Genomic DNA, 27,554 nt, shown 5'->3' with positions numbered 1-27,554 from the left:
GGATAGTGTTTTGCTAACATTAATTTGCTTATGGTGGAAATCTATATGACACTTGACACTATATGTCAGTTGAGTTTTATGATACGTCTTTTCTGTCTTTTATTCAGACAATTTGGCCAACAAGTTTTTCTAAAATGTGAAAGTGAAAAGTGAAATTAGGATAACTTGGCTAACTAACTTTTTAGCTAGCTAGAAAACAGTAGAGTAACATTTTATTAACTTTGTAGCTAGTAAGCAGAAATAACATTTTTTCTTCATATTTTTTAGTTAATGTTAGCTTTCAAACAGTTTAATATTTTATCGACTTTTCAGCTAGCTAGCCAACAATGTAATAATGTTTTATTAAGCTTTACAGAGCAGCTGAAAGAAAACAGTCTTCCTCCCTCTTTTATACTTACTAGGTCCTGACAGCTTTCAAATTTTATTTATTCATTTTAATTTGATGAACAAGCATCTCTATATTGATTCAACTCCATTTCATTTTGGTTTACATAAATAAACTTGGATTTATTATACTGAGACTGTGTAACAGCGATTCTTAATTTTAAACCCAGTTCAGCTACTACAACTCTGATTAGAACTAGTCTTAGATTAAATTAATCTTGTTTTAAATGTAACTGACTCCAAAACTCCACTCCTGATTTTGGTGGTTTTGTCTCAGTTTAAACAAAACCAGCCTCTATGCCAGCTTCCTCCTGAAGGTGTGAAGGTGCTGCATGCACAGCTCTTTTAGTGTTTGCATTTAATTGCGTGTGTGTGTATTCTTTTGAAATTTGTGTGAGTATACATATGTGAAGGTGTTAGTGTGGCAAGCGTGAGCACCTCCTCTCTGTTTATTTGCTCTGCCAGCCCACTTCCAGGGCCTTAGCCCCAGGGGAAACATCAGAGCTCTGCCCTAACAGAGGAAGCTTTGACTGGGAGCACAGGAGGTCTGAACCACTTCCACCAGAATACAGGCTGACCTCTCCTCCTCCTCCTCCTCCTCCTCCTCCTCCCCTCTGTTATGCCTCACCTCTCTCTCCCCATCGCCTCATCTTTCCACCATTTCTCCTGCCACTTTCCCATCCTGACCCTCTCTTTAAAAACACCCTTTAACCTTTCGTCTTACTCTGATTTCCACACTGTCATCACTGCAGGGCCACGGGGATATTTTGATACAACCACTGAACATCTGAATAGATACACTCAGCTTTTATATTTCTTCGTGAGAAACAAGATAATTTTAGCAAATGAAAATGTTCTGTTCCGTTAGTGTCTGTTACCTGCTATTATAAATGCCAGCCCCATTCACTGACCCCCTGCTGTCTCTGTTCTCACAGCTAATGAGTGCTGAGGTTTTAACTTTTGTTATTGGCTGAATGTCACTTAATGTTGCAATAGAAACATTTCCCTCATTATCTCTTTTATTACATCTTAAATTGTTGTAACTCAATATTTTTATACCACGCTCATGTCGAGATAAAAATCTTCACACCAGCACCTCTAAAGGTCACTAATTAACACACCTCCCTTTCATTTAATCTGTACACAAACAGAAATGTACAGACATCAGTTATTGGCTTTATAGCATAGAGATATGTGCTGTAAATGTGTCTTGGCCACACGCAGTCTTAACCATGAGGTTATCAAGCAACCACAGACTTAACTCTTGGCAAGAAAGTGAATAAGTGTATCTACCAAAAGGTTAAACTATTCCTTCAAGATGTGAGAAGTTTAAGAAGTTTCATCTTATCAAATATTTGTAATTAGATGGAAACCAGACTTGGTTCAGGTCTGGCTTGGAACCTGTGTCTCTACTGGCGAAACCTGATAAAGGTGTAAAATCGCCACAGAATAATATTGAGAAAGTAGCTGGTTTGTGTCACAACTTGGTTCATGGCTGAGTGAAGCAGGGAAGATCGCACATAAGTTCTGACTAAAATTAAGTGTATAATACTGTAATCAATGCAAAGGCAAACTACAATGCAAAAAAACAAACAAACAGTAGAAACCAGGTGAGAGGTGAAGACTGGCCGCTTCCAGCTTGCAGACAGACCAGGTGAGCTGAATCTCCTTGACGATGGCCACCAGGCTGTTTGAGGGACCCTGTGTTTTCAGAATTTTGTATAAAACATTAAAAATATTAATGTAGGATAAGAGATAATATTTTTCTCCTCATCTTGTGTATCTTGTTTCAGAGAATATTACTAAAAAGAATAGCTCAACCTTTTGGGCAAAATGTTTGTCTGAGAGGGAGTTTCAACCTCTAACTATTTTTGACAAACCGTTTATCCTTTGTGGCTATAGTTGCAAAGCAGTTTTGTTACAGGTTTCTGTACAGACATAATGGTTCCAAACCTGGTTACTTCATGTGATGAAAAACTTCAGGATGCTGCTTTGCCCAACTGTTGTCTGCCAAGAACAGTTAGTTACAGCACATTCTGTAATTCTTCCTACAAGCACAATTTGTTGTACTTTTGTGCAGATTAAACAAACAAGATGCAAGTTTCGTAAGCCTTGTTCAGACTGCCAGCCCAAATCTGTGTTTTGGCATATCCAGATTTTATCCATGTTGATTTGAGAAAGTCTGTAGAACAAATAATCACATGAAACGTGATGTTTGAAAACTGAATGTAAGCCACATTTGGAGGTGGTTTGAAATGTGATTCTAGTCGGATTTCTATGAATGCATCTCAGTCAGATGGTCTGGCTGACCAGTTATGATTTCTAACTGTCCAAAGTGTCACTCGCACTGACAACGTCAAATCCTGAGTGACCGAAGTGCATCAGAGCATCAGAGCAGAATCAATGCTGCAGAGAGGTATGGAGAACAACAAAGAGAACCACATTTCTTGGAGAAATAAATTGTCTACTTGCACCTTGTTGAGAAGCTTCTGTACAGACAAAGCTGGAAGGAACCAACTAGAACATGCTACCACACTGGAACGCCACATCACCAGTGTATTTATTTACTGATAACAATGACCATGTTACCACAGCAACCCACCCAGAAATGTTAGTGATGTCTCAACAAATTTGACCTGATCAGTAGCCAATACCAGTGTGGACATTCTGTCTTAAAGAATATCTCTCAAATCTGATTTGACTGCAGACTGAACAAAATTTTAAATAGTGAGCTTGAGGAGTGCTGGAAGACCTTTTTTCACTTTGGACAGAGCCAGGATGTCTGTTACCCCCTGTCTTCCTTGTTGTGCTAAGCTAAGTTACCTTGTTGTCACCTTGCAAGGCAGGAGGAGGATCTTGCCAGGCTTGAAGTTACAATACATTTGTGTTCACACCAAAAGTGGTGCAGCCAGTCAGGGTCCTTGGAATGACCAGTTATATCACCAGTTATATTCAGTTATATCAGAACTGAAGAGTATTTCTTCATTGTACAAAAAGCAAAGAACAGCACCGAAGGCTTTTATCAATGAAAAAGATGTTTTCGCAAGAGCTTGATCTGATTGGCTGTAGTGAGTTTTAGACGTGTTAGACATATGGTTCATCCAATCACCTGTCTAGTGTTTTTTAAGTGTCCGCCCTTTTCCAAACAGTTTCTAAGGACAACCTCCCAGATGATTCTGTGTAACAAACCATCTTGCATATCAGGCTACTATCCATGGCCCAGTTACCCCCCAAAAATTATTATTTCTTTAAAAGTCAGTTAAATCTTTAAAATATGATGAATAGCAAAGAAAATAACTGGAATACCTCATTTGCAGGGTTATTAAAAATGTTTGCGACCAGACCCCTTCCTGCCTTTATGTTCGCTGTTCCATTATACACAAAACCTCAGACACCACAGACCAGATTTTCCAACTAAACCTGATGATTGAGAATGATGCAGCATCTTGCCACCTCATTGTGACATCTTGTAAATTACCCTACACTGTTGCTTCATGCATGATTTTCCCTTGAACCACTGACCAGATTTACTGACACATAGGCGAATGATCCGTTTTCACACTTCTTGCCAGATTTTCAAATTGGCTCATAAGTGCAGCGGTTTTATGTCAGGACAAGATGGTTTTGTAAGTGCTCTGCCATGAAGAGACTGGAACATTTATGGGGCAACATGTTTATAGTGGCCTGACTTTCATTTGTTTCAAGAAGATTACAGGAAGGATTTCATGATTGCGGTGAACGCGTCTTTATGGGTGTCTCTGGGCTGACAGATGCACATGTGATTGGTTCTGGTCGAGTCTACACGGATACAGAGGTCTGATATTCTACTGTACCTGACAGCTAAAGAGGATGGAGTCCATGTGTGGGAGGGATTTGCAGACAAGCTCTTTTTCAGTGAAGACAAATGAGAATAAATATTTTAAATACTGCCAATAATAAAATGTAAATTAGGCCAGTTTCCATTGGCATGACAGAAGTGAATCAAGGCCTTTCTGATTCATCAGAAAACGCATCGACATACATGTCAGCTGAACACTTTTCTTTCTGTCAAACATTTCACAGATCTGTAACGCCTGTAGTATTTTAAGCCAAAAAGACTTTGATTTTCTTGCTGGTCTACTGATACCAGATGTTAATGCCTGCTGCCTACATCATGAAACTATCTGGGAAGCCGCTGAACATATTGCAATATCACTATTTACCAGACCATTGTGTTTCCATCATTATTCATTGTTTAATTTTTGTTGGCATAAAAGACTGGCACAAAAATAAGTGGATGAAAACCAAGTGTATCAGTATGTGCGAGCGACAGAGAGAGAAGCTGTCAAAAGTAACACTTATTTATAAGTTGGATGCTTTGAATGTTATTTATGTATATAAATACTAATAAAAAACGGTTCATCGGAATAAATTGTGCAGCAGATAATGATGGATGGTCCAATACAGAGATAAGGGAACAGGGAGGAGGGGAAACAGTGACCAAAGTGGGATGAGTAAACGCAAGATAAGGGTGAGTGAGAGCAGCTCAACAGTTAGGTCAAGCTAACGACAGATCCCTCATAATGATGTGTCTGGTTCTGTTTTCATGCCAGACAGGAAAGCTGTTTTAAAGGAGGACCTTTTACTAAAAATCCCACTAGAGACCCTAGCTGAGACTCAACGTAATGGGCTGATAATACCAAGAAGGTCATCCAAGTCTTCTAAATAGCCTTTAAACTTCCTTGATGCTGAAAAATCTTGGAGGTATTGAGAGATTTATAACTGTTTTTGGTTGTAACTCCCCAGCTGTTACACCCCACACCTCTATTCTAAACTATTCTCCGTTTTCATTTGTCACATGAATCAAAGTTTCATAGACACAAGAACATGCACCCCACTGGGTTAAGCAACTTCAAACAATACTGCAACAACAATGTCATTCCAATCTGTTATCAATTGCCCAGTGATTTGTTTTGTTGAGGTATTGAAAGTGACAGCACCGCCATAAAAAAGAGCTAATCTAGAACAGATTGTACACAAAACAGATGAAAAAAACAGCCATCATGCTTGTCCAGAGGGCCGTTCAGGTGCACACTAATCAGAAAAAGATGGAAGATGATGACTGGAGTTTTTTGGGAGGTCCGACTCTGGTCTGCAGCTCTACGAAGACAATTATACCTCCATTAAACACAGGAAGCGTAACTCAAAGGGCTCGTAAAAAGTTTTCTCTGAGAAAATGAAGACGGAGGACGGCGCTAAGTGCTGCTCTTTGTAATGAAACGGCGAAACGGAGAGCGGTATAGCCTTCGTTGAAAGAATCTTGTGTCAACTCCAAGTGTGAGAAAAATGAACAGGTTACTGTTCCCACAGCTTGGGGTTTGTTGATCGCCATCCAAAGTATACAGAGAGGAAACGCCGAAGGGAGAAAAGAGAGTGATAGTTTGAATAGGATGCCCCCGTGGACTTCTGGATGCAGTGCAAACAATCCGTAAACGGATCGTGTTCGGTCCGAATGCGTTGCCCCCACGTGAGAGTCAAATGTTTTCAGCTCATGAGCTTAAGGCAAAAAAAAGGTCTCTATTCAAAGTGTTAATGATGAGGACTGAGCTGGAGACAGAGCTGTCAGTACCTCACTAAAATCCTCTGGATGATAAACAGTAGACTGCTGGTGGAGGGACACACCCATACACATGCAGCCTATACATACCATATATCTGCACAAACATATGTTTACAGTTTATCAAATGTTGTCCCACTTAGTCCCACCAGACGTCTACAAAGGATGATCTCATTTGTGTGCACCTGTGAACACACACACCCAGACAGACACACATAAAAAGTATCAAATACAGTGATATTCAATACAGACATCTACAAAGTATAGCAACATTTTCACATGCTACTCATAAACATATGTCTGGACACACATACTGATGCAGGCATCTGGTCCTTGTTACCTGTTTCAGGCTCAAATCAAATCACCTCCTTCCATTCTTCAGTCAGGTTTCCTGCTGTTTGACAGAACTGGCTTCAGCACCTGATTTCACTGTTTATTGTTTGTCCTTTTTCTGTATTGATCCAATCACTGGAGAACAAGCCACTGGAGCTGCTGGTGAAATGTATAGTGCAAGTTAGGGTTGAACGTTTGGACAGATATAGCGGCTATCAGCGACTGGCTAAATCCATCACCCATAGGGTCGGGTATTGTTTGGGTTTTTTCCGCTACCAGTGCTGAAAAAGTACCTTCACAACAGTACCAAGGCTTAAACAGGGCCTGAACTGATATTGTTTTTTTTTTAAGAAAAGAAGTGAGTCTTGTGCACAATATTTTTCCTAGAATGGTGAAGTCTTGTCCCCCGTTTTGCCATCATGGAGAAAAACGCACCCCATGTGTCGCAACATGCTTCTACCATTTACACACAACTGATTTTCAACCCTTGTTGGACATCGCAACTGGTGCTGGAATAGTTTTGAGTAAAATACAGATATATTTTAGAGCATTTAGCTTTAAACCGTGTTTAATATGGCTAATACCTAGAGGAAGACTTCCTGCTGCCAGTGTGTGTAACATTCGCACCAGAGGGCAACTATTTCAATAGACAGCTCAAGTGTGTGGCACCAATATGAGGCAGAGTAATCTTTGGTCCGGTAGATAGTGGTTGTATGGGAACGGTTCAGTTCTGCTTTTGGCTATTTTTCTCATTTTATTTTGGTAATTTAATGATCTCTAGAGCGAGAGCTGCTGCTCAGTGACTCTCATTCAGTGGCATCATCCACACCTACTGAGCTGGAGGATGAGTGAGAGGAAAACAGCCTGAATAGAGCCAGAACATTTTCACATCTAATGTGGTGAATTAAAGATTTATTTCAACCGAAGCCAGAGCTGGTGATTCTTGGAACAGTGGAAAAACTAAACAAGATGGTTTTTGGAGAGTTTTTTATTTCTGGTGAGTTTGAAAGAAATGTGTTTTAAGACGAGTTAACGAGCAGTTATAGGTGCAGAGTTCGGTAAAAGGGAGAAAGCTGGATTCAGCATGTGTGCAGTTCAAATCCCACATACCAGTTGATAGATTTACAGTGGCCAGTTGGAAAATTTTACCTTATTGCCCAACCCTAGTGCAAGTCATATTGTTACTGAGCAGTAACGTATAAACAGCAAACGCTTTAGAAAGTAAGAGAAAAAAGATGTACTTTTGAATTTTGATTCAAGTGAGAAAAACTGTAACATCGTCATTGCAGTAGGCTGTTATTTCAGCTACAGTGGTGATATAATATGGCTTGTTTTATGGCTTGTAAGAGGGGGACCTCTGACTGCACATCCCTGCAGGGCCTGAACATTCAGCCCTGCAGTGTATCGTAGGAGCCACACACCAACATACACACAGAAGAGAGACCATGTGGACATCCCCCCCTTACCACCACCCCCAAACACACACACTCACACTCACACACACACCTGCTTCTCATCACCTGCTAGAGAAAGCAGCCCTCTGTCTTTACACCAGATACAGATGAATAGCACTTCAATGATGTGATACGTTCTGCATGTTTCTCTGTGTGCATCTGTCTCTCAGACACAGCGAGGGACACACAGTTTGCAGTCCATTCCACTGACATAAATACTGAACGACGGTTAAGTTTGTTCCTCAGCTTTTTTGCCTTTTGTCTTTGACAGCATGCCAGCCGTTCAGTGAGCAAAACTGACGTTAGCTTGAATAGATTGATCTCAGTCTGCATTTAGAGCTCATTGGATAGGATTTGACTTGTTTTGTCAGCATCTGGCTGTTTTTTGTTGTTGTTGTTGTTGTTGTTGTTCTCTTTGTATTGCCAAGTTCAGTGAAAACAGATAGGCCTTTGTCACAAAGATATATTTTATGTCACGGTGGAGAAAGCGCAGATGTAAATAATAAAATCAATTATGGCTGAATTCCATTTATCCACTTCAGTTTCAGGCTGCTTACAACAATGGAGCGAAAAAGTTGCTTGTTCACAACTTTCGATGAACAATCCCACAGTGTGACGCACCACATTTTCTTGATTTGGAAATTGCAGCTGTTGCATAATACATGTGTCAACAGGCTTGAGGAGTAACAGATTACATCTATTGGACTTACATAATAAGGACACAGGAAAAGGCAACTGTATTCCATTACAGTTAGAGAAAAAAAAGACATAATCAGAGTAAAAACTTGGATTTTAGCAGGATTACAATTTTAAAATGCATTTTAAAATTTCAAAAGAATGATAATGCATATTTCACACACATTACAACACTTCTCACAACACTGCTCTGGTCTTGTATTATCATGTCCTTTACTGAAAAAATAGGAGGAAGTTTCACAATTATTAGAAAAAAGGGACATCACAATACAGTGAAAGCTTTGACTTCCAGCTGTCAATATGCTGCTGTCATCCAAGAACTCAGCTTCTAATTTCTAATTTTTGTAGGTGGTGATGCATAACAAAGGAAGGGAAAGCTAACAATGGATATAAAACATTAAATATGGCTAAACAATATCACCATATTTGGTATTGAGGTAAAGTAATCAAGTTACATCACTTTAATATTGTGATACTTAGGTTACTGATTACATTTTGCAACTGGTAATAAGTAATTGTATTGGAATCCATTTTTATAGTAACCCCTCCAACCCTGCCTACGCCTGTCAGTGATGACACAGAATAAAGTTGATTTGTAAGTGTCCAAAATCTCAGTTTACTGCTCAGAATTGAGTGTCTGTCATATACAGAGTAGTGGTGAACAAAGGAGTCATTTTTGCAAAGCCATCAATGTTAGTAACACTTGGTTTCCTACTATGGCAAGTCAAGTCTGCTGTGAAAAAGGCCTCTGGGTAATAGTGTATTATCAGCAGCTATTGAGGAATGTTGATGAACAAGAAAATGTTCCAGAACAAAGAGTATAATGAAGAAGTGCTGAATACTGGTGAGAACTGACCCAGTTTGATCTCTAGTAACAATAAACATGTGTCAGTCCCCACCAGTGATGTCAACCAAGTGACAAATGTCAATCAGCTGTCATTTTGCACTGCAGGCATTTTTATGTGTCATAGCAGGAAAATAACAGGCGTGAAAAATATGCAAAATATATATATATATGAAAAATGCAAAGTACCAGGGGACTGAGGTGAACACTTACATTGAATGCAGCCATTGTTAATGGTATTAGACACAACTGGGCATCTTCTGGTAACCAGGAAAAAAAAGTCTATTGTGACAAAAGTCAATTGTCAAAAAGATACTGCAGCTATATTCAAAATAGATTCAGTATAACACAGTTAGTCCTGTCCTTATCGCTCTGTTGTTTTTGCCTGTGTTGCTCTGTGATCTCCCATGGTGAGTTCAGGCACAGTGGGAGAGGAGAATTCCCTGTTCCTGTTATATCAGACTATACACAAGGCAGCTAGTTAGACTAAACAGCGTTGCTGCACATGAGGAAAGCAGGTGCTCTGGATTTCATTCAATCTGGGACTAATTCACAGGGAAACATTTCTGGTACCTGCAAATCTACTTCTGTATCTACAGTATTACCAATGTTTCTGATCCAAAGAGAAAAACAAAATTGGCAGGGGGTAGAACATAGAGAAAAACACAAGGAGTAGTGAACATGAGGCACAGGCAGAAAAAGTACAAACTGGAAAAAGATTAATACTGTCCAGGTCAAATTGATCACTATAAATGTTTTTCCTTCTCTTCATTTCTCATGCAGATTACCATCTAATTCTAATGTAATACACTTACATTAATATAAAATAATGAAACAGATATCTTTGCCATCACTAGCAGGGTGTTTCTCATAGTTTAAAGCCATAGTTCACCCAAAAACGAAATTTCACTCAATGTCTACTCACTACCTGTGCTGATGTGAGGATGGGTGAAGGTCTCCAGTTCACAAAACACTCCCAGAGCTTCAGTGGAAAACAGCGCTGCAGCCAAATCCAGTACCACTGAAGTGAATGGTGACCAGTTTTAAAATGTAAAAAAAGAACACAAAAAAACACAAAATGTCTCCATACTGCTCATGTGGTGTAATCCAAGCTCTCGCCCAAGTGGCATGACAACAGAGAGATCTGCTTAGAAATAGTGACTTGTTAAGCGCAGTGTTGACTTTGCAAACTTTCAACAAAGAATAAAATGTCCGAGGACCTCGACATAGAAGAGGAACATCATTTCTTTGCTGAAGCTGCACGGCTTGGGGCGAGAGCTTGCGTACCCGCTTCAGGCGTGTGCACACGGATCAGGTCTGAGAGGCTACAGTTGACATTTAAGCTAAAAACATGGTGTAAATGGCGTCTTTTGGGTCAAATTTTAATGTTGCGTGTTTTTTGTGTTCTATTTTTACATTTTAAAACTGGTCACTTCCATTGCTGCAACGCTGTTTTCCGCTGAAGTGTTTTGTGAACTTAGATCTTCACCCATCCTCACATCAGCACAATGGGGAGTAGATATTGAGTGAAATTTCACTTTTGGGTGAACTATCGCTTTAAATAGACTGCACAAGATAGCCTGAGAAACACCAAGTTTCACTGCTGCATCTTGCTGGCTCCTCTTTGGCAGTTTGTCAGAAACTTCAAACACGGTTTTCATTGTAAGACAATGACTTACTTTTTCCAGTCATGATTTCATTGTGCATGCAGCACCAGCCTCAGATAGCCAGCTGAAAGCAGATGGGTTACCACAGGGCAAGGTATCATGAAGTTTAAAGTAATAATAAAATAAAGAATTCATAGTTTTAAAATCGTGTTCCATATGTTGTCATGTATGAAAAGACCCAAGATGAACACTGTGAGCAGACTACACTGGAAAAATACAGCAGAGAGAGAGAGAGGGCAAAAGAGAAGGAGGCCCTGTTTACACCTGGCAATTGAATGCCTCTTTGGTGATCAAAGGGGACAGCTCTAAGTATATGTGTGAATGCAACCAAGATGCATTAAGAGCCAATTGCTCAGACCACATTCATATTGGCGTAGGTCGCATATGGCCACATGCTTTTAGCAATGTGTAACCAATGTGTCCTGGGCCATATTAAAGGACCACCCAGTCACCGGATGTCCTGTAAGTACACACAAAAATGCTCTCTGATGTCCATTTGGGCTGTTTCCATTTAAAAACTACTAATTTGGTCTTTGCGAGCGGAAATGTTTTATGTGTATATAGAGCGTGGAAGTGAGATCTGATCATGAGTGGTCACTTGAGGCACATGTGGAAACACATTTTAATGCTATGTGTGAACTGATGTACTTCGAGCTGTCTACTTGTGATTGGATTACCCAAGACACATTTTAATGCCAGGTGTGAACAAGGCCTGAGATATGACAAATAAAGGAGGGATGATGGGCCGGATGGATAGTGGAAGGAGACAGGATGAAAGAAAGCTGAGATTAAAAATAGAAAAACAAAGAAAGTGACAGTAATGGATGTAAGAAAGACATGAGCGGGAGAGGAATAAAATGAATGTGATATTGATATACGAAGCGGAGCTGCTGTTCTCCTGCTGAATGTCTGATTCACTGACAGCGAGCCACAGCCAGCATCCCACCACATGTCCTCCTCTAGGTGGGAAGCCACTTATAGCAGAGAGAGAGAAAACACTCAGCAGCTTCCCTCACTGCTCTGATTTCCCCTTCTTGCTCTGTTTAAAGATCTTTTCCAGGCAAATCCCCCACTGAGGAGAGAGCTTGGCCTGCCAGGGTGCAGCTTTATTTCGTTTGGATCAAAAAATACCCTTGCTTCCAAAGACCCCCTCTCTTTTACTATACTTTCTTTCCTTTTGCCACCTTCCTGTGGTTTTCCCTGCTGTGCAAATTTTTGCGGATTTTTTATGATCCTTTTTGTATTATTATCCCCACTATGCTGTTTGTTCATAGCTCAGGAGTTTTTTTTATAATAAAAACAAATTTAATATTATTATTAAATCAATGATTTAATAGAGGCTCAATGATCCTTGTCCTCACTGGTCTGTTGACATTGATCAGTACAAATGAAAAAGAAAAATCACTGAGCACAAAAGTGCATCAGATGGAGTGATATTAAATTCTACACTTAAAAGAAACTAGTGATCCAAACTCTGCTTTGTCCTTATTGTGCTCTGAGCAGATAAAATCTCACAGAAGAGAGGGAACAGCAGGGCCTACTGTGGGGTGAGTGTATGATACAGGACTGCTCAAATGTTTCTGGCACAAGATCCCATTCTTAAGTCCCTAAAGTCTCATGACAATTAAAGAGATTTCAAGCTGTGTGCAGTCCATGATGTGACTTTAGATATGTTTTGTACAAAAAATAAGATATTTATTCATGCGGTACTTCTCTAAATGGAGTCACAAAGTAAACAGTAATTTCATTACAAGAAGAATCCAAAAGTATAACACAAATTAAAACAGTAAAACAAAGAGAATCATAAAAAAATAAAACCAAAACAGGAAGTTTAAAGAGATGCTTAAAAAGAGAGAGTTGACTACCCTGAGATAGTGTCTCTTTCCTGAAATCATGACCCGGTTATTCAGTGTAGACCTTGTTGTGAGCAGTTTCATAAAGTACTTTCTGTCTACCAATCTGCACCCGCCAACCAAATGACTGTGCAGAAGGAAGCGTGCATCTACTCATGGACAAGAGGCTCAGGCTCATGACAGCACAGAACGTAAAAATTAATTGACCCCCTCATCTGAATTGTAACTTCTCAATCATGTTCAGGGTGACAAAAACAAAAAGAATTTACCATATCTCTGTCTGCATATAAAGCAACCCCACTTGAGCACCTAACCCCAAGGAAGTAGATGTATTTCGTGTTTTGGCAAATTTGCAGAGCCCAGAACTAAGCAGCTCGCCTCAGAATTTACATTTATGAGTGACAGGAATTATGTCATTGTTGACAGCTATGCACATTTTTAGTAAACTAATTTAGAAGGTTAAATCTACATAAAAGTCACCCTGATGTTAGAGAGTGAAAACCCCTTACAGCAGCATGCTTCATGATGTTTCTCCTCATATACTGGGATGTTTTGTCTCTCATGTAGCTTCCATATCTTTATCTGCCTTGTTTACTCTGTATGTGTCTTGTTATTCTCAGTGACTGTCATGTTGGTGCCTGGTTAGCTGGAAAACTCATTACCACAGTTTATTTTATATCTAATCAGCCGTGCTGTTGTTCTTCTGAACTGCTGGTGGCTTTTCTGTCCATGCACTTTGTTCTGACCGAAAGCCCTGCCTTCAGAATGGCCTGTTTTGGAAAGTTTCTTTTTCTTCATACTCTGACGTTCGCTACTTCATGACACATTATTACTAACACTGGGGTTTCCAACAGCTTGTATGTGTGTGGGGATGTGTGTACGAGGGGAAGGTTAGTAGCATTGAAAGTATGTGCAAAGACCGTGTACGATCAGAGTTGAGGTGTGAGCCAAGTCCTAAATCCAGAAGGAAACAAAGGAGATGAGAGGGAGCTTAAGACTTTTAGATAGCATTACTTTATCTTAAGTCCTACATTGATGTTGTCAAGGAGCAAAGTTCAGATAAACTGCATCACAAACAAAACACGCTGCACAAGCTGTCAGTATGCTGACCAATCATCTCAGCAAGTCAATCAGTCCGTCAATCATCAGGACATCATTCACCCTGTAAGCAGACACTGTGTCTCCAATTCCACTGTTGTTTCAGACGTTTAACTGTTGAAACTTTACACATCCTCATGTCTCAGAGGGACCATGACTCCAGAGATGTTTCCCCATGGCCTCATCTTCCCCCCATCCAAGGACACCGTGGTCTGAAGATGGGGAATTAACATGACAAGAAGAGACTGCTGGTGCTCAGATCAAAGACCAACGCAAAACAGAGTAAAGTGCTTCCTGTTATACTCATTTCTTTTGCCCTAAAATGATCAGACATGATCTTTTTTGACAAGGATAAGGACAGGGTCAATTTCTCAACACTAACCTCGCCGACCTTTTCTGGTTAGCACAAAACGACACTTAGCATTTGCGAAACTTGTTTTTATTTCATTTGACCCGACCTCAACCCCAGCTTTAACACTCAGGCTACTACACAGTGGCCTGGCTTCTGTCTCTCCAGGGCAAAACAGAGAATCAGAGTCCAACAAGAGCAAGAGAGAAGCTGTAGACTTGAGATGGAGTCCAGGCCACGAGTCAGGTCTCATTAATGACCACTTTAAATGTTTCTGGGTGACACACAGGGCAACTGTGGGGGTCTGTGCTAGGACTTTGTGCTTGGGAAGAAATCTACGCCTCTTATAGACCTCTTTCAAAGTTCCCATACATGTTAACAAGGTCTTTAACATTTTCCACATCATCCCTTTTCTGACCAAAGAAACAAAGAAAACAAAAGAAACATGCTGAACTTTTGTTTAGCAGAATGTTCAAATTATCCTATAAACATACACTGTAGCATGACCTTCAGAACCACTGGTATCCCCTTTTTTTGTGACAGGCCTTCATGTCCAAAACTAAATATGATTACATGAGCTGGCATGGCCTGTTTAAGGAGCCAAGACTTTAACTCTTTAGTGAAATGTGGGACAAGTGATGTGTATAGATCAGCAAACAAATGGCTAACTTTCAATAGCCCCTTTTAGGAAGTCATACAGATTGCATAAAGCACAAAGCAAAGTCTACAGCTGTAGTCCACCTACTCATCCTAACAAAGAAACACACTGTGGCTCATGTAGTGAAACAAGCAAATCCCAACAACGTAAACCAGCAAAGATATGAAGTCACTGAGGTAAGCCAACAACAATGTTCATTGACCAAAAGCAACCAAGTGCAAATTTGAAGCTCATGTCATCTTTTAAAAGTCATGATCTGGGTCTGAAGACAAAAAGCCTGTACAAAATGCTAGTACAGCCTCATTAGCTAACTAAACGCTAACGTCGGCATGCTAATATTGACTGTGCAAATATATTGAACAAGGCCTGAGATATGACAAATAAAGGAGGGATGATGTCAGATTTTTAGCTGTTCACCATCTTAATTTAGCATATACATGCTAAAATGTGCTTATTAGCAATAAATGAAGTACAGCGTAAGTTCAATCAGGAAGACCTTCTATTACACTGCCTTCATTCATAACTTTCCTTTACTCCAGCTCTCTCTTCCTATTCCCTCTAATCAGCTGATTGTGTGTGTTCACCTTCCTCTTTACTATCCATTCAGATTTTGCCACGGTCTTGGTAGCCAGTCAATTTGTTGCTGCCAAACCTTAAATCGCCTCTGACTTTGCTCCATCAGTTGTGATTCGGTCAGTCGCGCGACCCTCCTCCACCCCTCTCTCCTCCAGTCATCGGACTCAGGCAGCCAGAAGATGTTCACCTCCATCCTCCCTGACGCCCTCTCCTCCAGTCTTCACGTCCAGGCAACCAGGAGTCCAGAGCCATTTTAGAGACCCCGGGGGGTTCTCTTCACCACAGCTTCATCACCCCCATTTATATATGTGCATATTGTTTTCACCACGATGGGGTCTAACCGCCAGAGACTTTTCATGTTTCATATCTCATGCACGTGTGAATAAACTATTTTCTTTTACTCCAAGTCTCACCTGATTGAAATACAATAAGTACAACTGAGACTGATGAGAATGCCATTAGTTGTGTAGATATTTCACTCAAAACCTCAAATTTCTACCTCATGACAGAATCACCAAAGCAGGCCCAGTTTTATGAGAATGCCATTCTACCCTAAGTTTAATATTTTCCATTCTCAGCTCAGCTGAATAACAAATTAGATAACAAAAACTGCTAGGTCTCCATGTGCACCTTCTATTTTGGTTCATGTATATGCAGTAGCCGACATGCAAAGGGTCTGGGTGAAGGTGAATATAGATCAGCAGGTGTGGTGATTATTAGCTAATCTTTCAGACAGTTGCACCACTGGTCTCATTGCTCTGAAACAGCTCTACCAATCACAATTAGACATGATAACGGCAGCTCATCAAACGAAAAGCTTTACCTCAGGAAATATCTGGATGGTTTAGCACGTCAACATGAACCCACATCACCACAAACCAGCTCCTAAAGGCAGAGTACGATTTTCCATTGGGTAGTTCTAATAACAATAATGACCCATGCCATTTTAACAATAATTCTAATGTATCTCACCTCCAATATGGTCACATAGTTTAGTAATTAATATTACACAACAGCATTTTCACTGTGGTATGTTTAAAGGATGAAATATGAGCTACTTTTGCTATGAGTCCTGGTGACCAGATGTCTCTTTCATAAAGACAAATAAAATATTCAGGCATCACCAACCAGTCTGATTTGTGTACAGGACAGTATGGTTATAATGTAGCAGCCTGGTGTTGTTTTCAGGCATGCATTAATGAAGGTAAATGCAGTAACCAGCTGTGAGTAACAGCACTATGCTTTGGTGCAGGACTTCTCACAGGTGGCGGATTTATCAGCATATCGTTGGTGCCGTTCTGATTCATGAAGGAAATTGCAGCTGAAAAGGAACCACAAACTGTACTCTCTTAAGACTGTTTACAACTTTTTTCCCGCTGTGTTTCCAGCATAATTTGTTCATCAGAGACCACACTTGGACCAGTAGTTTTTCATTGCATTCCCACACTGTAGATACTAGTGCACCCTCACAAATTTCAGATGCACACTTAGACATTTTATTCTGGAACTGTGCCTGCACTAAAGTCAGTAGGTTTCATTTCTGGGGCGATAAATGTCTGTACAAAATGACATGGCAATCCAACCAATACATTCTGGACTGACTGAGATCATCCTAATATCAAGGTGTGGCTAAAAATTTGGGTGCAAATTTCAGCATTTCATTTTTTCTACTATTTTTTTCCAATAAAATTTTAAATTTGCACAGACGACACCTACAACTGTGGGAACTTTTGGTTTGGTAAAGCTTGTTAGGGGTTACACACAGTGTGGGAATGGAGGCTTGCCTGAGAAGACCACTTTAGTTGCAGAGAAAGTTGGATTATCCTGTTTGAATTGTGGTTCACTCTCCTTTGGCTTGTAACAATGGTCCTTAACTTGATTGTTTTATGTGGAAAAATTACAAACATTCCTCCAATCTGACAGTTTATAGCATATGTATTAAAGGGGTCGAATACAAATAAAAAATCTTGAAAATAAAGCAGCAATTACTTAATTTTGTGTTAATTCCTGTAGGGATTTAAAGAATTTTCAAACCACACAACCACTTATATTGGAAACAAACTTTCATCTACATTCAAAAACAGCGAAAAAAAACCCCAACTTGGATTGAACAATACTCCTATATAATGGATTTACAGCATACATGTGTATCGTTTTAAAGGGTGGAAACCCAAGAATAAGCTTGTCCAAACTGTATTTGGCAACAGAAAGAGGAAATGGAATGCAGCTATAATATATCTGATGTGGACATAATCCATACATGAGACGGATGCCAGTTGCAAAGAGGCCTTCTGAACAACAGTCAGCACGCAATCACATGTTCACAGAGACAAACCCTGCATGAGTAGAATAATGAGTCAAGACAGGAAGTGGCTGTGGTTGAAATCTAAGGTTGACTTAAACTAAACCTCACATTATTAAAGTCTGCATTATGTCTTTGACCAGTGGAGCTCTTTTGTCCAGTAGGTATACATACAGGAGGCTCAAAAGATCAGATTGGCAATGATGAGCAGCCATTATGTCTCGTCATGCTGATAAAGATGTAGTCAGGTCAAGCAAAGCTGCATTTTTATACTTATATGTGTGAAAGCTTAGTGAGCAAGTAGCTCATCTAAAACAGATGAAAAGTGAATTTGAAAGCAAAAATGTGTGGAAGGGGCCAACAGTGTAATGATATCAGAGACCCCCGCAAAGACGCTTCAGAGGAGAAAATTCAGCCAAAATGACCAAATCATGTGTGACTCAGCGCTGAGATATTCCTGGAGGTAAAGTCAAGATAGTCTGATCGTAAGCATTTCTTTTTTTCTGAACCTGTTTTTTTAATTTCCCAGATTGCCTGAGCTGGACTGTTTTCATCTGACCACATGTTCTGCACTGTGCTGTATGTTTGTGGAAGAAAGCGAGACAGATAAGGTTAACGGGAGAAGTGGGAATAATGTGGCAACATGATGTGCTTAAATACACGAGGAATCGAGGAAACAGATGCTTTATTACAATATATCATGAAACATCCGTTTCTCTCCAGCATCATCTTAAGTGATGTCAGTTTCTGATAATCACTGCACACCTGGATCAGCATCGTTTCTGTTTTGTATTTGCACACATACTGTAATGCAGTGCCTAGTTGGGACACATAGTCATCACATCTGTGAGTCATTTCAGGGCTGCAACTAATGATTATTTTCATCATTGCTTAATCTGCTGATTATTATCTTACTCAATTGATCTCTGGCCTCTAAAATGTCAGAAAACTATTAAAAAATTCCCTTCACAATTTCCAAAAACCCTTGGTGTCATTTTCAAATGATTTGTTCTGGCTGGTCTTAAGTCAAAAATCCAACTACTTTCATATAAGACAAAGAAAAGCAGCAATCCACACAACAGAGAGGCTGGAACCAGATAATGTTCTTGCTTTAAGCTAGCATGGTAACTGCTGCTGAACTGCAGCCACTTTGACTATAATGTAAGCAATTATAGAAGAATGAAAAATGCTAAAATGAAGTGAAACAGTAGCACAAACAGATACAAGGTCTGAACTCAGTTATGTCCCATATACAGCAATATCTGTCTTAAAGCCAAAGGAATGCAAACGCAAAATCTTTAATTCGTAATTTAATAGGGTTTTCTATATTTTTTCTTTACCTAAATTTAATTATCTTTGTTTTAAATGAATGGCTTTAAGCCCACTTTTTGTCACAAAGAAAAACCAAATAGGGAACACTGCTCCACCTGGACGTCTCCTCTGATGTGTGACGGACAGTCATTAGTCTATTAGTTGATCTTCTGTCAACTGCTGGACAGTGCAAGACCTTTTTCATGGCAGCCATATTGATATGAGATAGTAGGGTAAACACAGGCGTTATCAGTGATACTTATCGATGTCTGATTGCATTTAGTGGCAAAGTCTTTCAGTGATCCAACATGCACAATTGCAGCACCACGAAAAAAACAAATCACAAAATCCAATAGTAATTTTTAGTTGTTATTTAATGTTTTCTGAACTGCTTTGCACAGTACGTCTCATGTATTCCTACAGATAAATATGGCAGAAACATAACTGTTTCCTGTATTAGAAACCATAGGCAACTAGTCATACCAGACCAAGTAAGGCTGCAGCAGCAAAACCTCTGAGTGTTTTGAACAGAGTAAGTGTGCTTTTTAATTCTGAATGTTTCCAACAATGATCGTGCTGTTTTCTTCTTTCAAATGTTTCACAGCCTCGCTTTAAAAGACGACCAATAATCACAACTCTGAACAATCTGAAATGCAAGAACGTGTACTCTTGCTTTCCAATTCAGGTTCATTGTTTGGGCCTTATTATCTTCCCTTTTCAGTTAGGATGGATTCCAGTGACAACATTTGATTGACAACACTGGCTGTCACTCATCAGCTTATACAAGTTGAACTAAAACCAACATTTAGCACAGATGTGGGAGTTGTACGCTGACATTTCAAATTTGATGGCTATACTGCCCTCTGTGATACTAGAACAAGATAATCAGTGCTTATGAACTTATAGGATAGTATACGAAATGCAAAACTATAATGGTCCCATAGGGAAAGGTGGCTCATTATAGCAACAAAAGTAGCAAAAAGTATGGAAATAATAAAAACCAATCATGTCTCCATGACATCTATCATCCGCCCTTCCTTACTTAATCTGTGTAACAGCCTGAACTCACATACTGTAGCATGATATTACGGGTGTTATCTACGGCAGTAATGAGCCCTGCAGGGTATTTAAACCAGAACAACATGCCAATCAAGCGAAAGGATGGTTTATAGTTCAGTGGAGCCATCAGTCCTGTCAGAGATCGACTCCACAGCTGAGAGTGTTTAGAGCGAGCGGCTTCAGAAAGCAGCAGAAAATTAACTCTCATCATCATAAACCTGCTGCAACAGCCAGCACAGACAACACAGAGACAACTCATACACAGACTTATACATAAACATGCTAGCTCACACACACACACTCTCACATCACTCAGAATTTGGGTACGAATAATGTATATTTGGCTTGGCATGCTGGAAATCTGACCTCCAGCGAAGACAAGAATAAGAACACGACATGGCCAGAACAATAGAAATGTAGAAATTGATCTGATTCACCCTCATCGCTGTGAAAACCACAGTGGAGGAGGAGGAGACCTGCGGCCGGCAAGATCTTTGTTTAGCTGTTGAGAGCAGCGAGGGTTTACTTCTGCACAACACCACAAAACCCTCTGAGAGAAAGACATTACAGTTATATTTTAGGCATTTAGCAAAGAGCCAGAAGAAAACGACAGAGAGGCCGAGACGATCAGGGACATTAAAAGCAACAAAGTGCAAGAAATGGAAAGAGCCAGAGTGTGCTGACAACAGGTTGGACAAATTCAATTAAAGCTACTTCTATTTGGACAAATAAATCTTCTTAAGAAATAGTTCAATATCTCTGCAATATCACTGCACTTTTCGTATAAATATCAAAGGATCCTTTTCATAAAATCTCATGCCTTGTCTTGAGTGCTACCATAATTTAAGTACCGTAAGTACCATAATTTGCTTCACTGTTTTGATAGAAACTAAGCCCACTTTCTTTGGGAAGGTGCGAATTTTTCCAAATGGTTAACATGTCATCTTCAATCAAACCTCTCAAAATATTACTTTTTCCCAGATTATTTGAATATGAGTGGTGCCAGATGAAGAAATAAGAGAAGAAAACCAGAAATCATTGGAAAATGTCCAGCCTGTCCATACACAACGAGCTGTGGGTGCAGATTAGACTGTTAGATGGACCAGGTCTGGGTCAAATACAGTTTAAAAACCTCAATTGTTCAATCACAGCTTGGCAACTGTAACTAGGCACGGCAGACCGGTCGAGCTTGGGGATTTCTCCACATGTAGTAAAAACAGTACTAAGGAGAGTAGCGCCTTTTGTAAATCGCCTTTCTAAAACCAAAAACATGAGAGCAAGAGTGTAAGACTTTGATTCAACAGTGTGTTTATCTTATCTAAAGATGGAATTGTTAGCATAACTAGCTGCATACCTTACTACCTACAACCATGCAGTGCTTCTAAAGCCAAAGAGCTCATTATTAACTAACTATAGTTGTTTGCACAGTTGCAGGTTACATTGAAAAAAGCCCTGTTTACAACTAGAACATGTTTTTTTAGAATTTCCTCACTGTTCGGACGCAAGTCATGGATGAGTTCAGAGTTTATCCTAATCTTAGGACTGTTCTGCTAATTAGTGTACTCACACACACAATTACGCTTGCAGAACATAGTTTTACTTTTTTTCAAGCATTTTCAAGCCTTATCTACTTATTCATACTTGGTTTTTAAGATTATTTTTGGGGCTTTTTGCCTTTATTTGATAGGTGACAGCTGAAGATCTGACAGGAAAGGGGGTGGGGGTGGGGGGTGACACGCAGCAAATGGCGGTCAAACCAGCGGCTGCTGCAGAGGGCTGATAGCCTCAATACATGGAGCACATGTTCTACTAACTGAGTTACAGCCCCTTATTCATACTTTTAGCCGGAAACTCAGTTCAAATGTCCCGTATCTTTCATGCATTACTGGTCTTATTCAACTTTTAAATCCTATTCATACTAATTTGATTGTTTCCCACTTTTCCGCATTGTTATACTCCTTCAGTTGCTTCTTTAAACAAAGTTAATCCTGCTATGCTGTTTAGCACCCAACCAGGAGTGAATCAGTGCTCACTTTACAGATTATATTATAAATTGCATTCATCAACTCATTTCTGCTTTTCATAATATTTATACCTATGCTTTACACTTTTTCATGAAGTTTTCAAGTCTTATCTACTGATTCACACTTTGAGACTTAATGAAAAACTTCATTAGAATGTTAAACATCTTTCATACATTATGACAGCGCTTCCCAAACTTCTTCTTGCAGGTCCTCCTTCAGAAGCCGAAATCAATCAATCATTAACAATAATTGGGGAAGCAACTAATGAAAAGGATTAAAGCTTAATTTTAGTCAAATAATGTTCAGCATGACAGCATCAGCAAACTATTGTTTGTTTTCCATACATAAATCATATTCATTCATCTCTGTTTCACTCTGTATTTATCCTCTGGTCATCCATGCCTATTCAAACCTTAAAATGTTCCACATCTTTTATAAATTCTGACTTTTACTCTTTTAAATCCTATTCATCACCCAAATTAAAGCCAGCCATTCAGTTAAGCATCAGCTTTTCAACAAACCTTAAAATATTCCACATCTTTCATATGTCACTGGTATTATTCAACTTTGAAAGCCAGCAGTGGAATTCGGCATCAGCTTTTCAGCATCCAGCATTCACACTTATCATTGTGAACTGCTTACATGCCATGAGGTGGAAAGCCTGACAGGCATAGCAACAGTAACTAGAGGGGGGCTTACAGACGGTCCCGGTAAAACCTCCTTTGTGAAACTGGCATCAGACCTACAGCAAGAAGTAAACACCCAATGAGGCAAAGTTAAACTTGAACTTTCAGTCTGTCCAAGAAAGATGGAAATATGTGGTGGCTGCTTCATCAGGCCTGTCTGGACAACATACTGCTCTCACTGAAACTGGATTGGAAGTAATATTTATGCACAGACACAATGGATCAATCTGTTCGCCCCTGAAGCTATTTGCAAAATCAATTTGATCCAGGTCTGTGCCGAACTGCCTTGAGAAACATGGCAAGGAAAATACAACCTCATCTAATCCGCCTCCTCCAGCACCACACATCTCTTGCAGAGCCAGAAATTAAACACGACGCAGAGCCTGTTACAGTCTAACCTTGACAGTAAACAGATCAGATGTTCTGGCCTCACACCAGACCTGGTGCCTCATTTATTAAAGGATCTTCTTACGCCAACAGCCAAATCCAAGCCAAAGTTTGGCTGCAGAAGAAAGTTATCTAAACGTCAAAATGAGTGATTTTCATTGATTTTCTCCTGTTGTGTATGATGTATCATGAGCTAAAAGTCTTACTACCTGCCACTATGTCTGCATTGAATTCATTTATTTCCTTCAACCTATGTTTCAAGATGCTCATACGATATGATATCAAAGGATGGTTTCAGAAATTACACCCCTGGAGACTGTATGTATAGAAGAGCAAGAAAAGAAATATTTCATACCTTTCAAAAACTGCCCGATATTCCCTTTACATTGTCTTTGTTGTATTTGTCCTTGTTTAAACTACAAAAAAACCACTTCTCTTTTCACCAGTGATTCAATAGTTCAACCAAATTTGGTGTTGGTAAACAGTATACAGAGACTGTAGTCCCTGGCTTCATCAGAGCAATAAAAATAACTAGTCCCATCCTCTCCTGACTTGCTGCTTCTACATTTTAGGTTATGATGCAGGCCTAGCTCCCTGAGGAGGATGCCTGCCTTCCTTGCATGTTTTAGCTCTGGACTCAAGCTGAGAGACTGAAAACTCAAGTTCAAGTTCTGTTTTACTGTCACAGAGCCAGGGCGGGTCACTTCAGTGCAGCACAAGGTAACTAAAAATGTCTCGTCTTCATTTCTTAAAGGGTAGCTGCTGTCGGTTGACAAATCACGACACTTTTGCAAACGGCATCGGTGAAGAAGATCATCCTTCAGTCTCTGAGTGATGATGTTCAGGAAATTATTCTTTTTCTCTCCCAAGTGGATATATAGTTTCCAAAAAGGGGGGGGTATACTGTGTGGAGTACTGGAAATGACACGATGGGGTGGTTTAGTGGTTACAGAAACCGTTCCACAACCCCAGAAAGTTTCAGTCCTCCCTGCAGGCACCAGCGGCCGCTTGTCCTCTCAAAGTGTCCTTGAGCAAATCACTGGCCTGGGAAAGAGTCAGCTGAATACTAAAATATAAAAGTATAATGTCTAGTATCTCTCTGTTGTTTCACTGTTGTTTCACTCAGCGGCTCAGGCTCTTTAGACCCAAGGAGACCCAGTGGAAGCAGCTGTGAGTTAACTTACCTGAAACAAGTGCTGTTCTTCCCCCCAGCTCTGACACAGGGATACTCCACAGTCAAGATCTTATTATCTGGACACTCCGTTCTGAGAAAAGAAAGACACAAAGCAACGCATAAGGCACATTTAGACTTTTTTCCAGCAGTTCTGTGCATATTCATGAAACGGGTAGAAAGAGACGGGAAATGACACGCAACAAAGGGCCAAGGGTGGACGTAAACAGGGGATGTTTCAGCTCATGGTCAGCGCTTTCACCCCTCGGCCACCAGGCCTCCCCAGTAATCATAGTTTGAAACAGGTACATCTTGTGGCTGCCCAGTGCATCAAACCCATAAAAGCCAACTCAAACATCACCATCTGGGCAGTTCCTTACTCAGCTAACTCCCAGCTCATCCAAAAATGGGCAAATAGGTGGAGCATGTGTGGATCTACGGCAGCCAAAAGAAGTGGCTATCTATAGCAGCTAGCTGTCTGTGATATTCCCCGTCTGTCACTCAATTAATTATGCATGTATGACTTATTGTCATCTAAATTATACAAAAATTCACTCCCACTACAATTGTCATCAACCTCTTGGCTCAATCTCGCTGGACCAACTGAGACTCCACCCGAGGGATGAGATTGGGGAGGGTTAGGGTCAGCATATCAGAGCAAACCAGTCAAGCTTGTCTCCTGTTTGGGAGTGGCTTGACAAACTTTGGCTCTACAGTGAGCAGCCATTCATTTTTGTACCATGTTGTAAGCTATGTACATGTTTATTTCTGCTGCAAAGCTGGGCATTTTAACATAGTTTTTGGAGCCAGCTTCATGTGGGCATTCAAAGAAGTGCAGTTTGGCATTTTTCAGCTCCAGTCTTTCATATAAATAGCCAAAATATCTATATTTCCTCTGTACATTACAGAGTGTTAAACATACATGACATTATCCTAAAGCCTGACAATTTAGTTTTGAGGTCAATATCAACAGATATTTGAGAGATTAAAAAGTCAGATAATAATATCAACTCATAGTATGTTTCTTTAACATACTATGAGGTGAAACAATTGGAAGATCAGTTAATCAATGAAAAACAAAAAAATGGCAACTATTTTGATAACTGATTAAGTGTTTGGTTTCTAAGTTTTTTTAAATGAAAGATATTAAACATTTTATTGCCTCACCAATGAGCTGCTTTTCTCTGTTTTATATTTTTGCTGCTTGAATATCATTAAATGAATATAGGTTCTGAGCTGTTTGTTCTGATTATTTCACACTGGCTCTGCAAAACCGTGACAAGCATTTTTTTAATATAATTTTTTCGACATTTTATGGGAGAAATAAATGATTATAAATTGAGAAAATAATTGACAGATTAAAAAAATAATTGTGACCACAATATAATGACATTTTATAGTTCAACATTTTGTCAAAACCTGTCAGCACTCTCTGCTGAGACAAAGCTCTCCTGTAATTATATAGCAAGAAATGCCATTAAATGATATTAAATATACATTGTGAACTTCAGGGTGTAAATCAAAATAACAAATTATACAAAAGATATCTGTGGCATATATCGGTGGCAAATGTTTGTATTTCATGAACAGACTCTGATTTGTTTAACCTTTCAAGTAAAGAAAAGTAGAGAGAATGTTCTTGAAAAAAAATGACACTGGTGGTTTAACCTGCTGCTCAGTGGTTTCCTCCACCTCTCCACAGAATATTGGGTACATGTGCTCCGCTCACATCCTCTGCTCACCTCCTGACCTACTGTCTCCGGGTACCTTAATAGCATCTGTCATGTTTTGTCTGAGCACAAGTAACATTTGGCTCTTTGCACCGCGACCGATTCCAACCATTTGGAGTTTCCCTCTGCCTTTTGCATTTCCTTGAAAATCACGTTGGATTAGACGCGCTACAGCGGTTCATACAGGGGTCTCCTCTGTGACAGCCTGTTCACACACTCTGTCGTAAAGAACAGTAAGCAGTGGAACACAAACTAAACTCTATTATGGCTGTGTCACTGTGCGCAAATCTGAAAGTTAAGAACTTGTGTTTAGTTCAAATTAAGTGCCGAAACTGGTATGTGAGTGAATTGGATGGTTACAGAGTTCTAGTCTCGGATCAATCCTTAAAACCACTTCAGACGTTGTGGTTCAGTTTGAAAAACTTGAAAATAAATCTTTTGTTTATGCCTTTTGGTGAGTTTTTGTGTCTGACAGTTGTAAACCATCTAATCCCTGATTAAATTTATGATGGATGAGGCTGACACGGCGCCATGAGCACACCACCGTTCATTCACAAAACAAGATTAGGATCCTCTAATGAAGTCAGTGAAACTCACCTCGAGGTGTCCACCGCAAGCGTCGTCCTGATAGAGCTGCTGGCACCAGATTCCCACAGGAAAACAACACAGATAGCGCCAAATGGTAAAAGAGTCGCACCATAAAGTTGACCCATGTCCCCTGTGCGCTCCGGGACAGATGATCCGTTCAAGTGAAAACGCCTTCACATCAGCAAAACGCCAAAGTTTTTCATCTGTCAGTCAGCCGTGCGGGTAGCGGTATCTGAATATCAGAAATCCCTGTCAAGTATCCCGCAGAGGTGACGCGCATGGAGCCTGTGGGATGAGAAGTGCTGCGCTGCGCGTCCGGTGCCCCGTCCCAAACTTTACGCACTGAGGCAGAGACCCCTTGGAGAGCTACTGAAGGCTTTACAGCCCAGTGTGTTCTCACTAATCCCCCTGGATTTACATTCCTGCCTTTAAAGAGGAGAGTCAATAGGTATTCAACCGCACAGCCAATTGGTGGTGATGATATTATGAAAGTTAACACATTTCATAATTGAGTTTCACAACTTCACAGAATGGATTAACTGTAATGTAACCCAGTTTCCCTCCTGGAATTTATTAAGGTACTTCTGATTCTGATTCTGATCACAGTGAGCTGGGAGACAATTCAAACATCGGGGGGCGCTATGGACATGTTGACGTGTGAAAATGAGATTAATGGGATAATGAGATTAAAATGTGTCTGTAGAATAAAAATCATATATATATATGTATGTATGTATGTATGTATGTATGTATAATGTAAAATAAATTAATTTATTTATTAAACAAAA

General features: G+C 39.9%; 1 protein-coding gene across 1 annotated transcript in view; it reads right to left on the bottom strand.

Annotated features, from left to right (window-relative positions):
* LOC146333293 (collagen and calcium-binding EGF domain-containing protein 1-like) overlaps positions 1 to 27,245 on the bottom strand; it is a 48,808-nt gene extending 21,563 nt beyond the window's left edge. The window contains exons 1-2 of the mRNA XM_084721963.1: positions 26,776 to 27,245; positions 24,462 to 24,542 (exon numbers count right to left, since the gene is read on the bottom strand). Coding sequence (XP_084578089.1) covers positions 24,462 to 24,542; positions 26,776 to 26,891 — 197 coding nt within the window. The 5' untranslated portion in view covers positions 26,892 to 27,245. The remainder of the gene's footprint in view (positions 1 to 24,461; positions 24,543 to 26,775) is intronic.
* Between the last annotated feature and the right edge of the window lie 309 nt (positions 27,246 to 27,554).

This window comes from Lutjanus erythropterus, chromosome 1 (assembly GCF_056507025.1).
Source record: "Lutjanus erythropterus isolate fLutEry1 chromosome 1, fLutEry1.hap2, whole genome shotgun sequence".
Taxonomy (NCBI): domain Eukaryota; kingdom Metazoa; phylum Chordata; class Actinopteri; order Lutjaniformes; family Lutjanidae; genus Lutjanus; species Lutjanus erythropterus.
The sequence above is the reverse complement of the archived record's forward strand: the minus strand, read 5'-3'. Positions and strand labels throughout refer to the sequence as shown.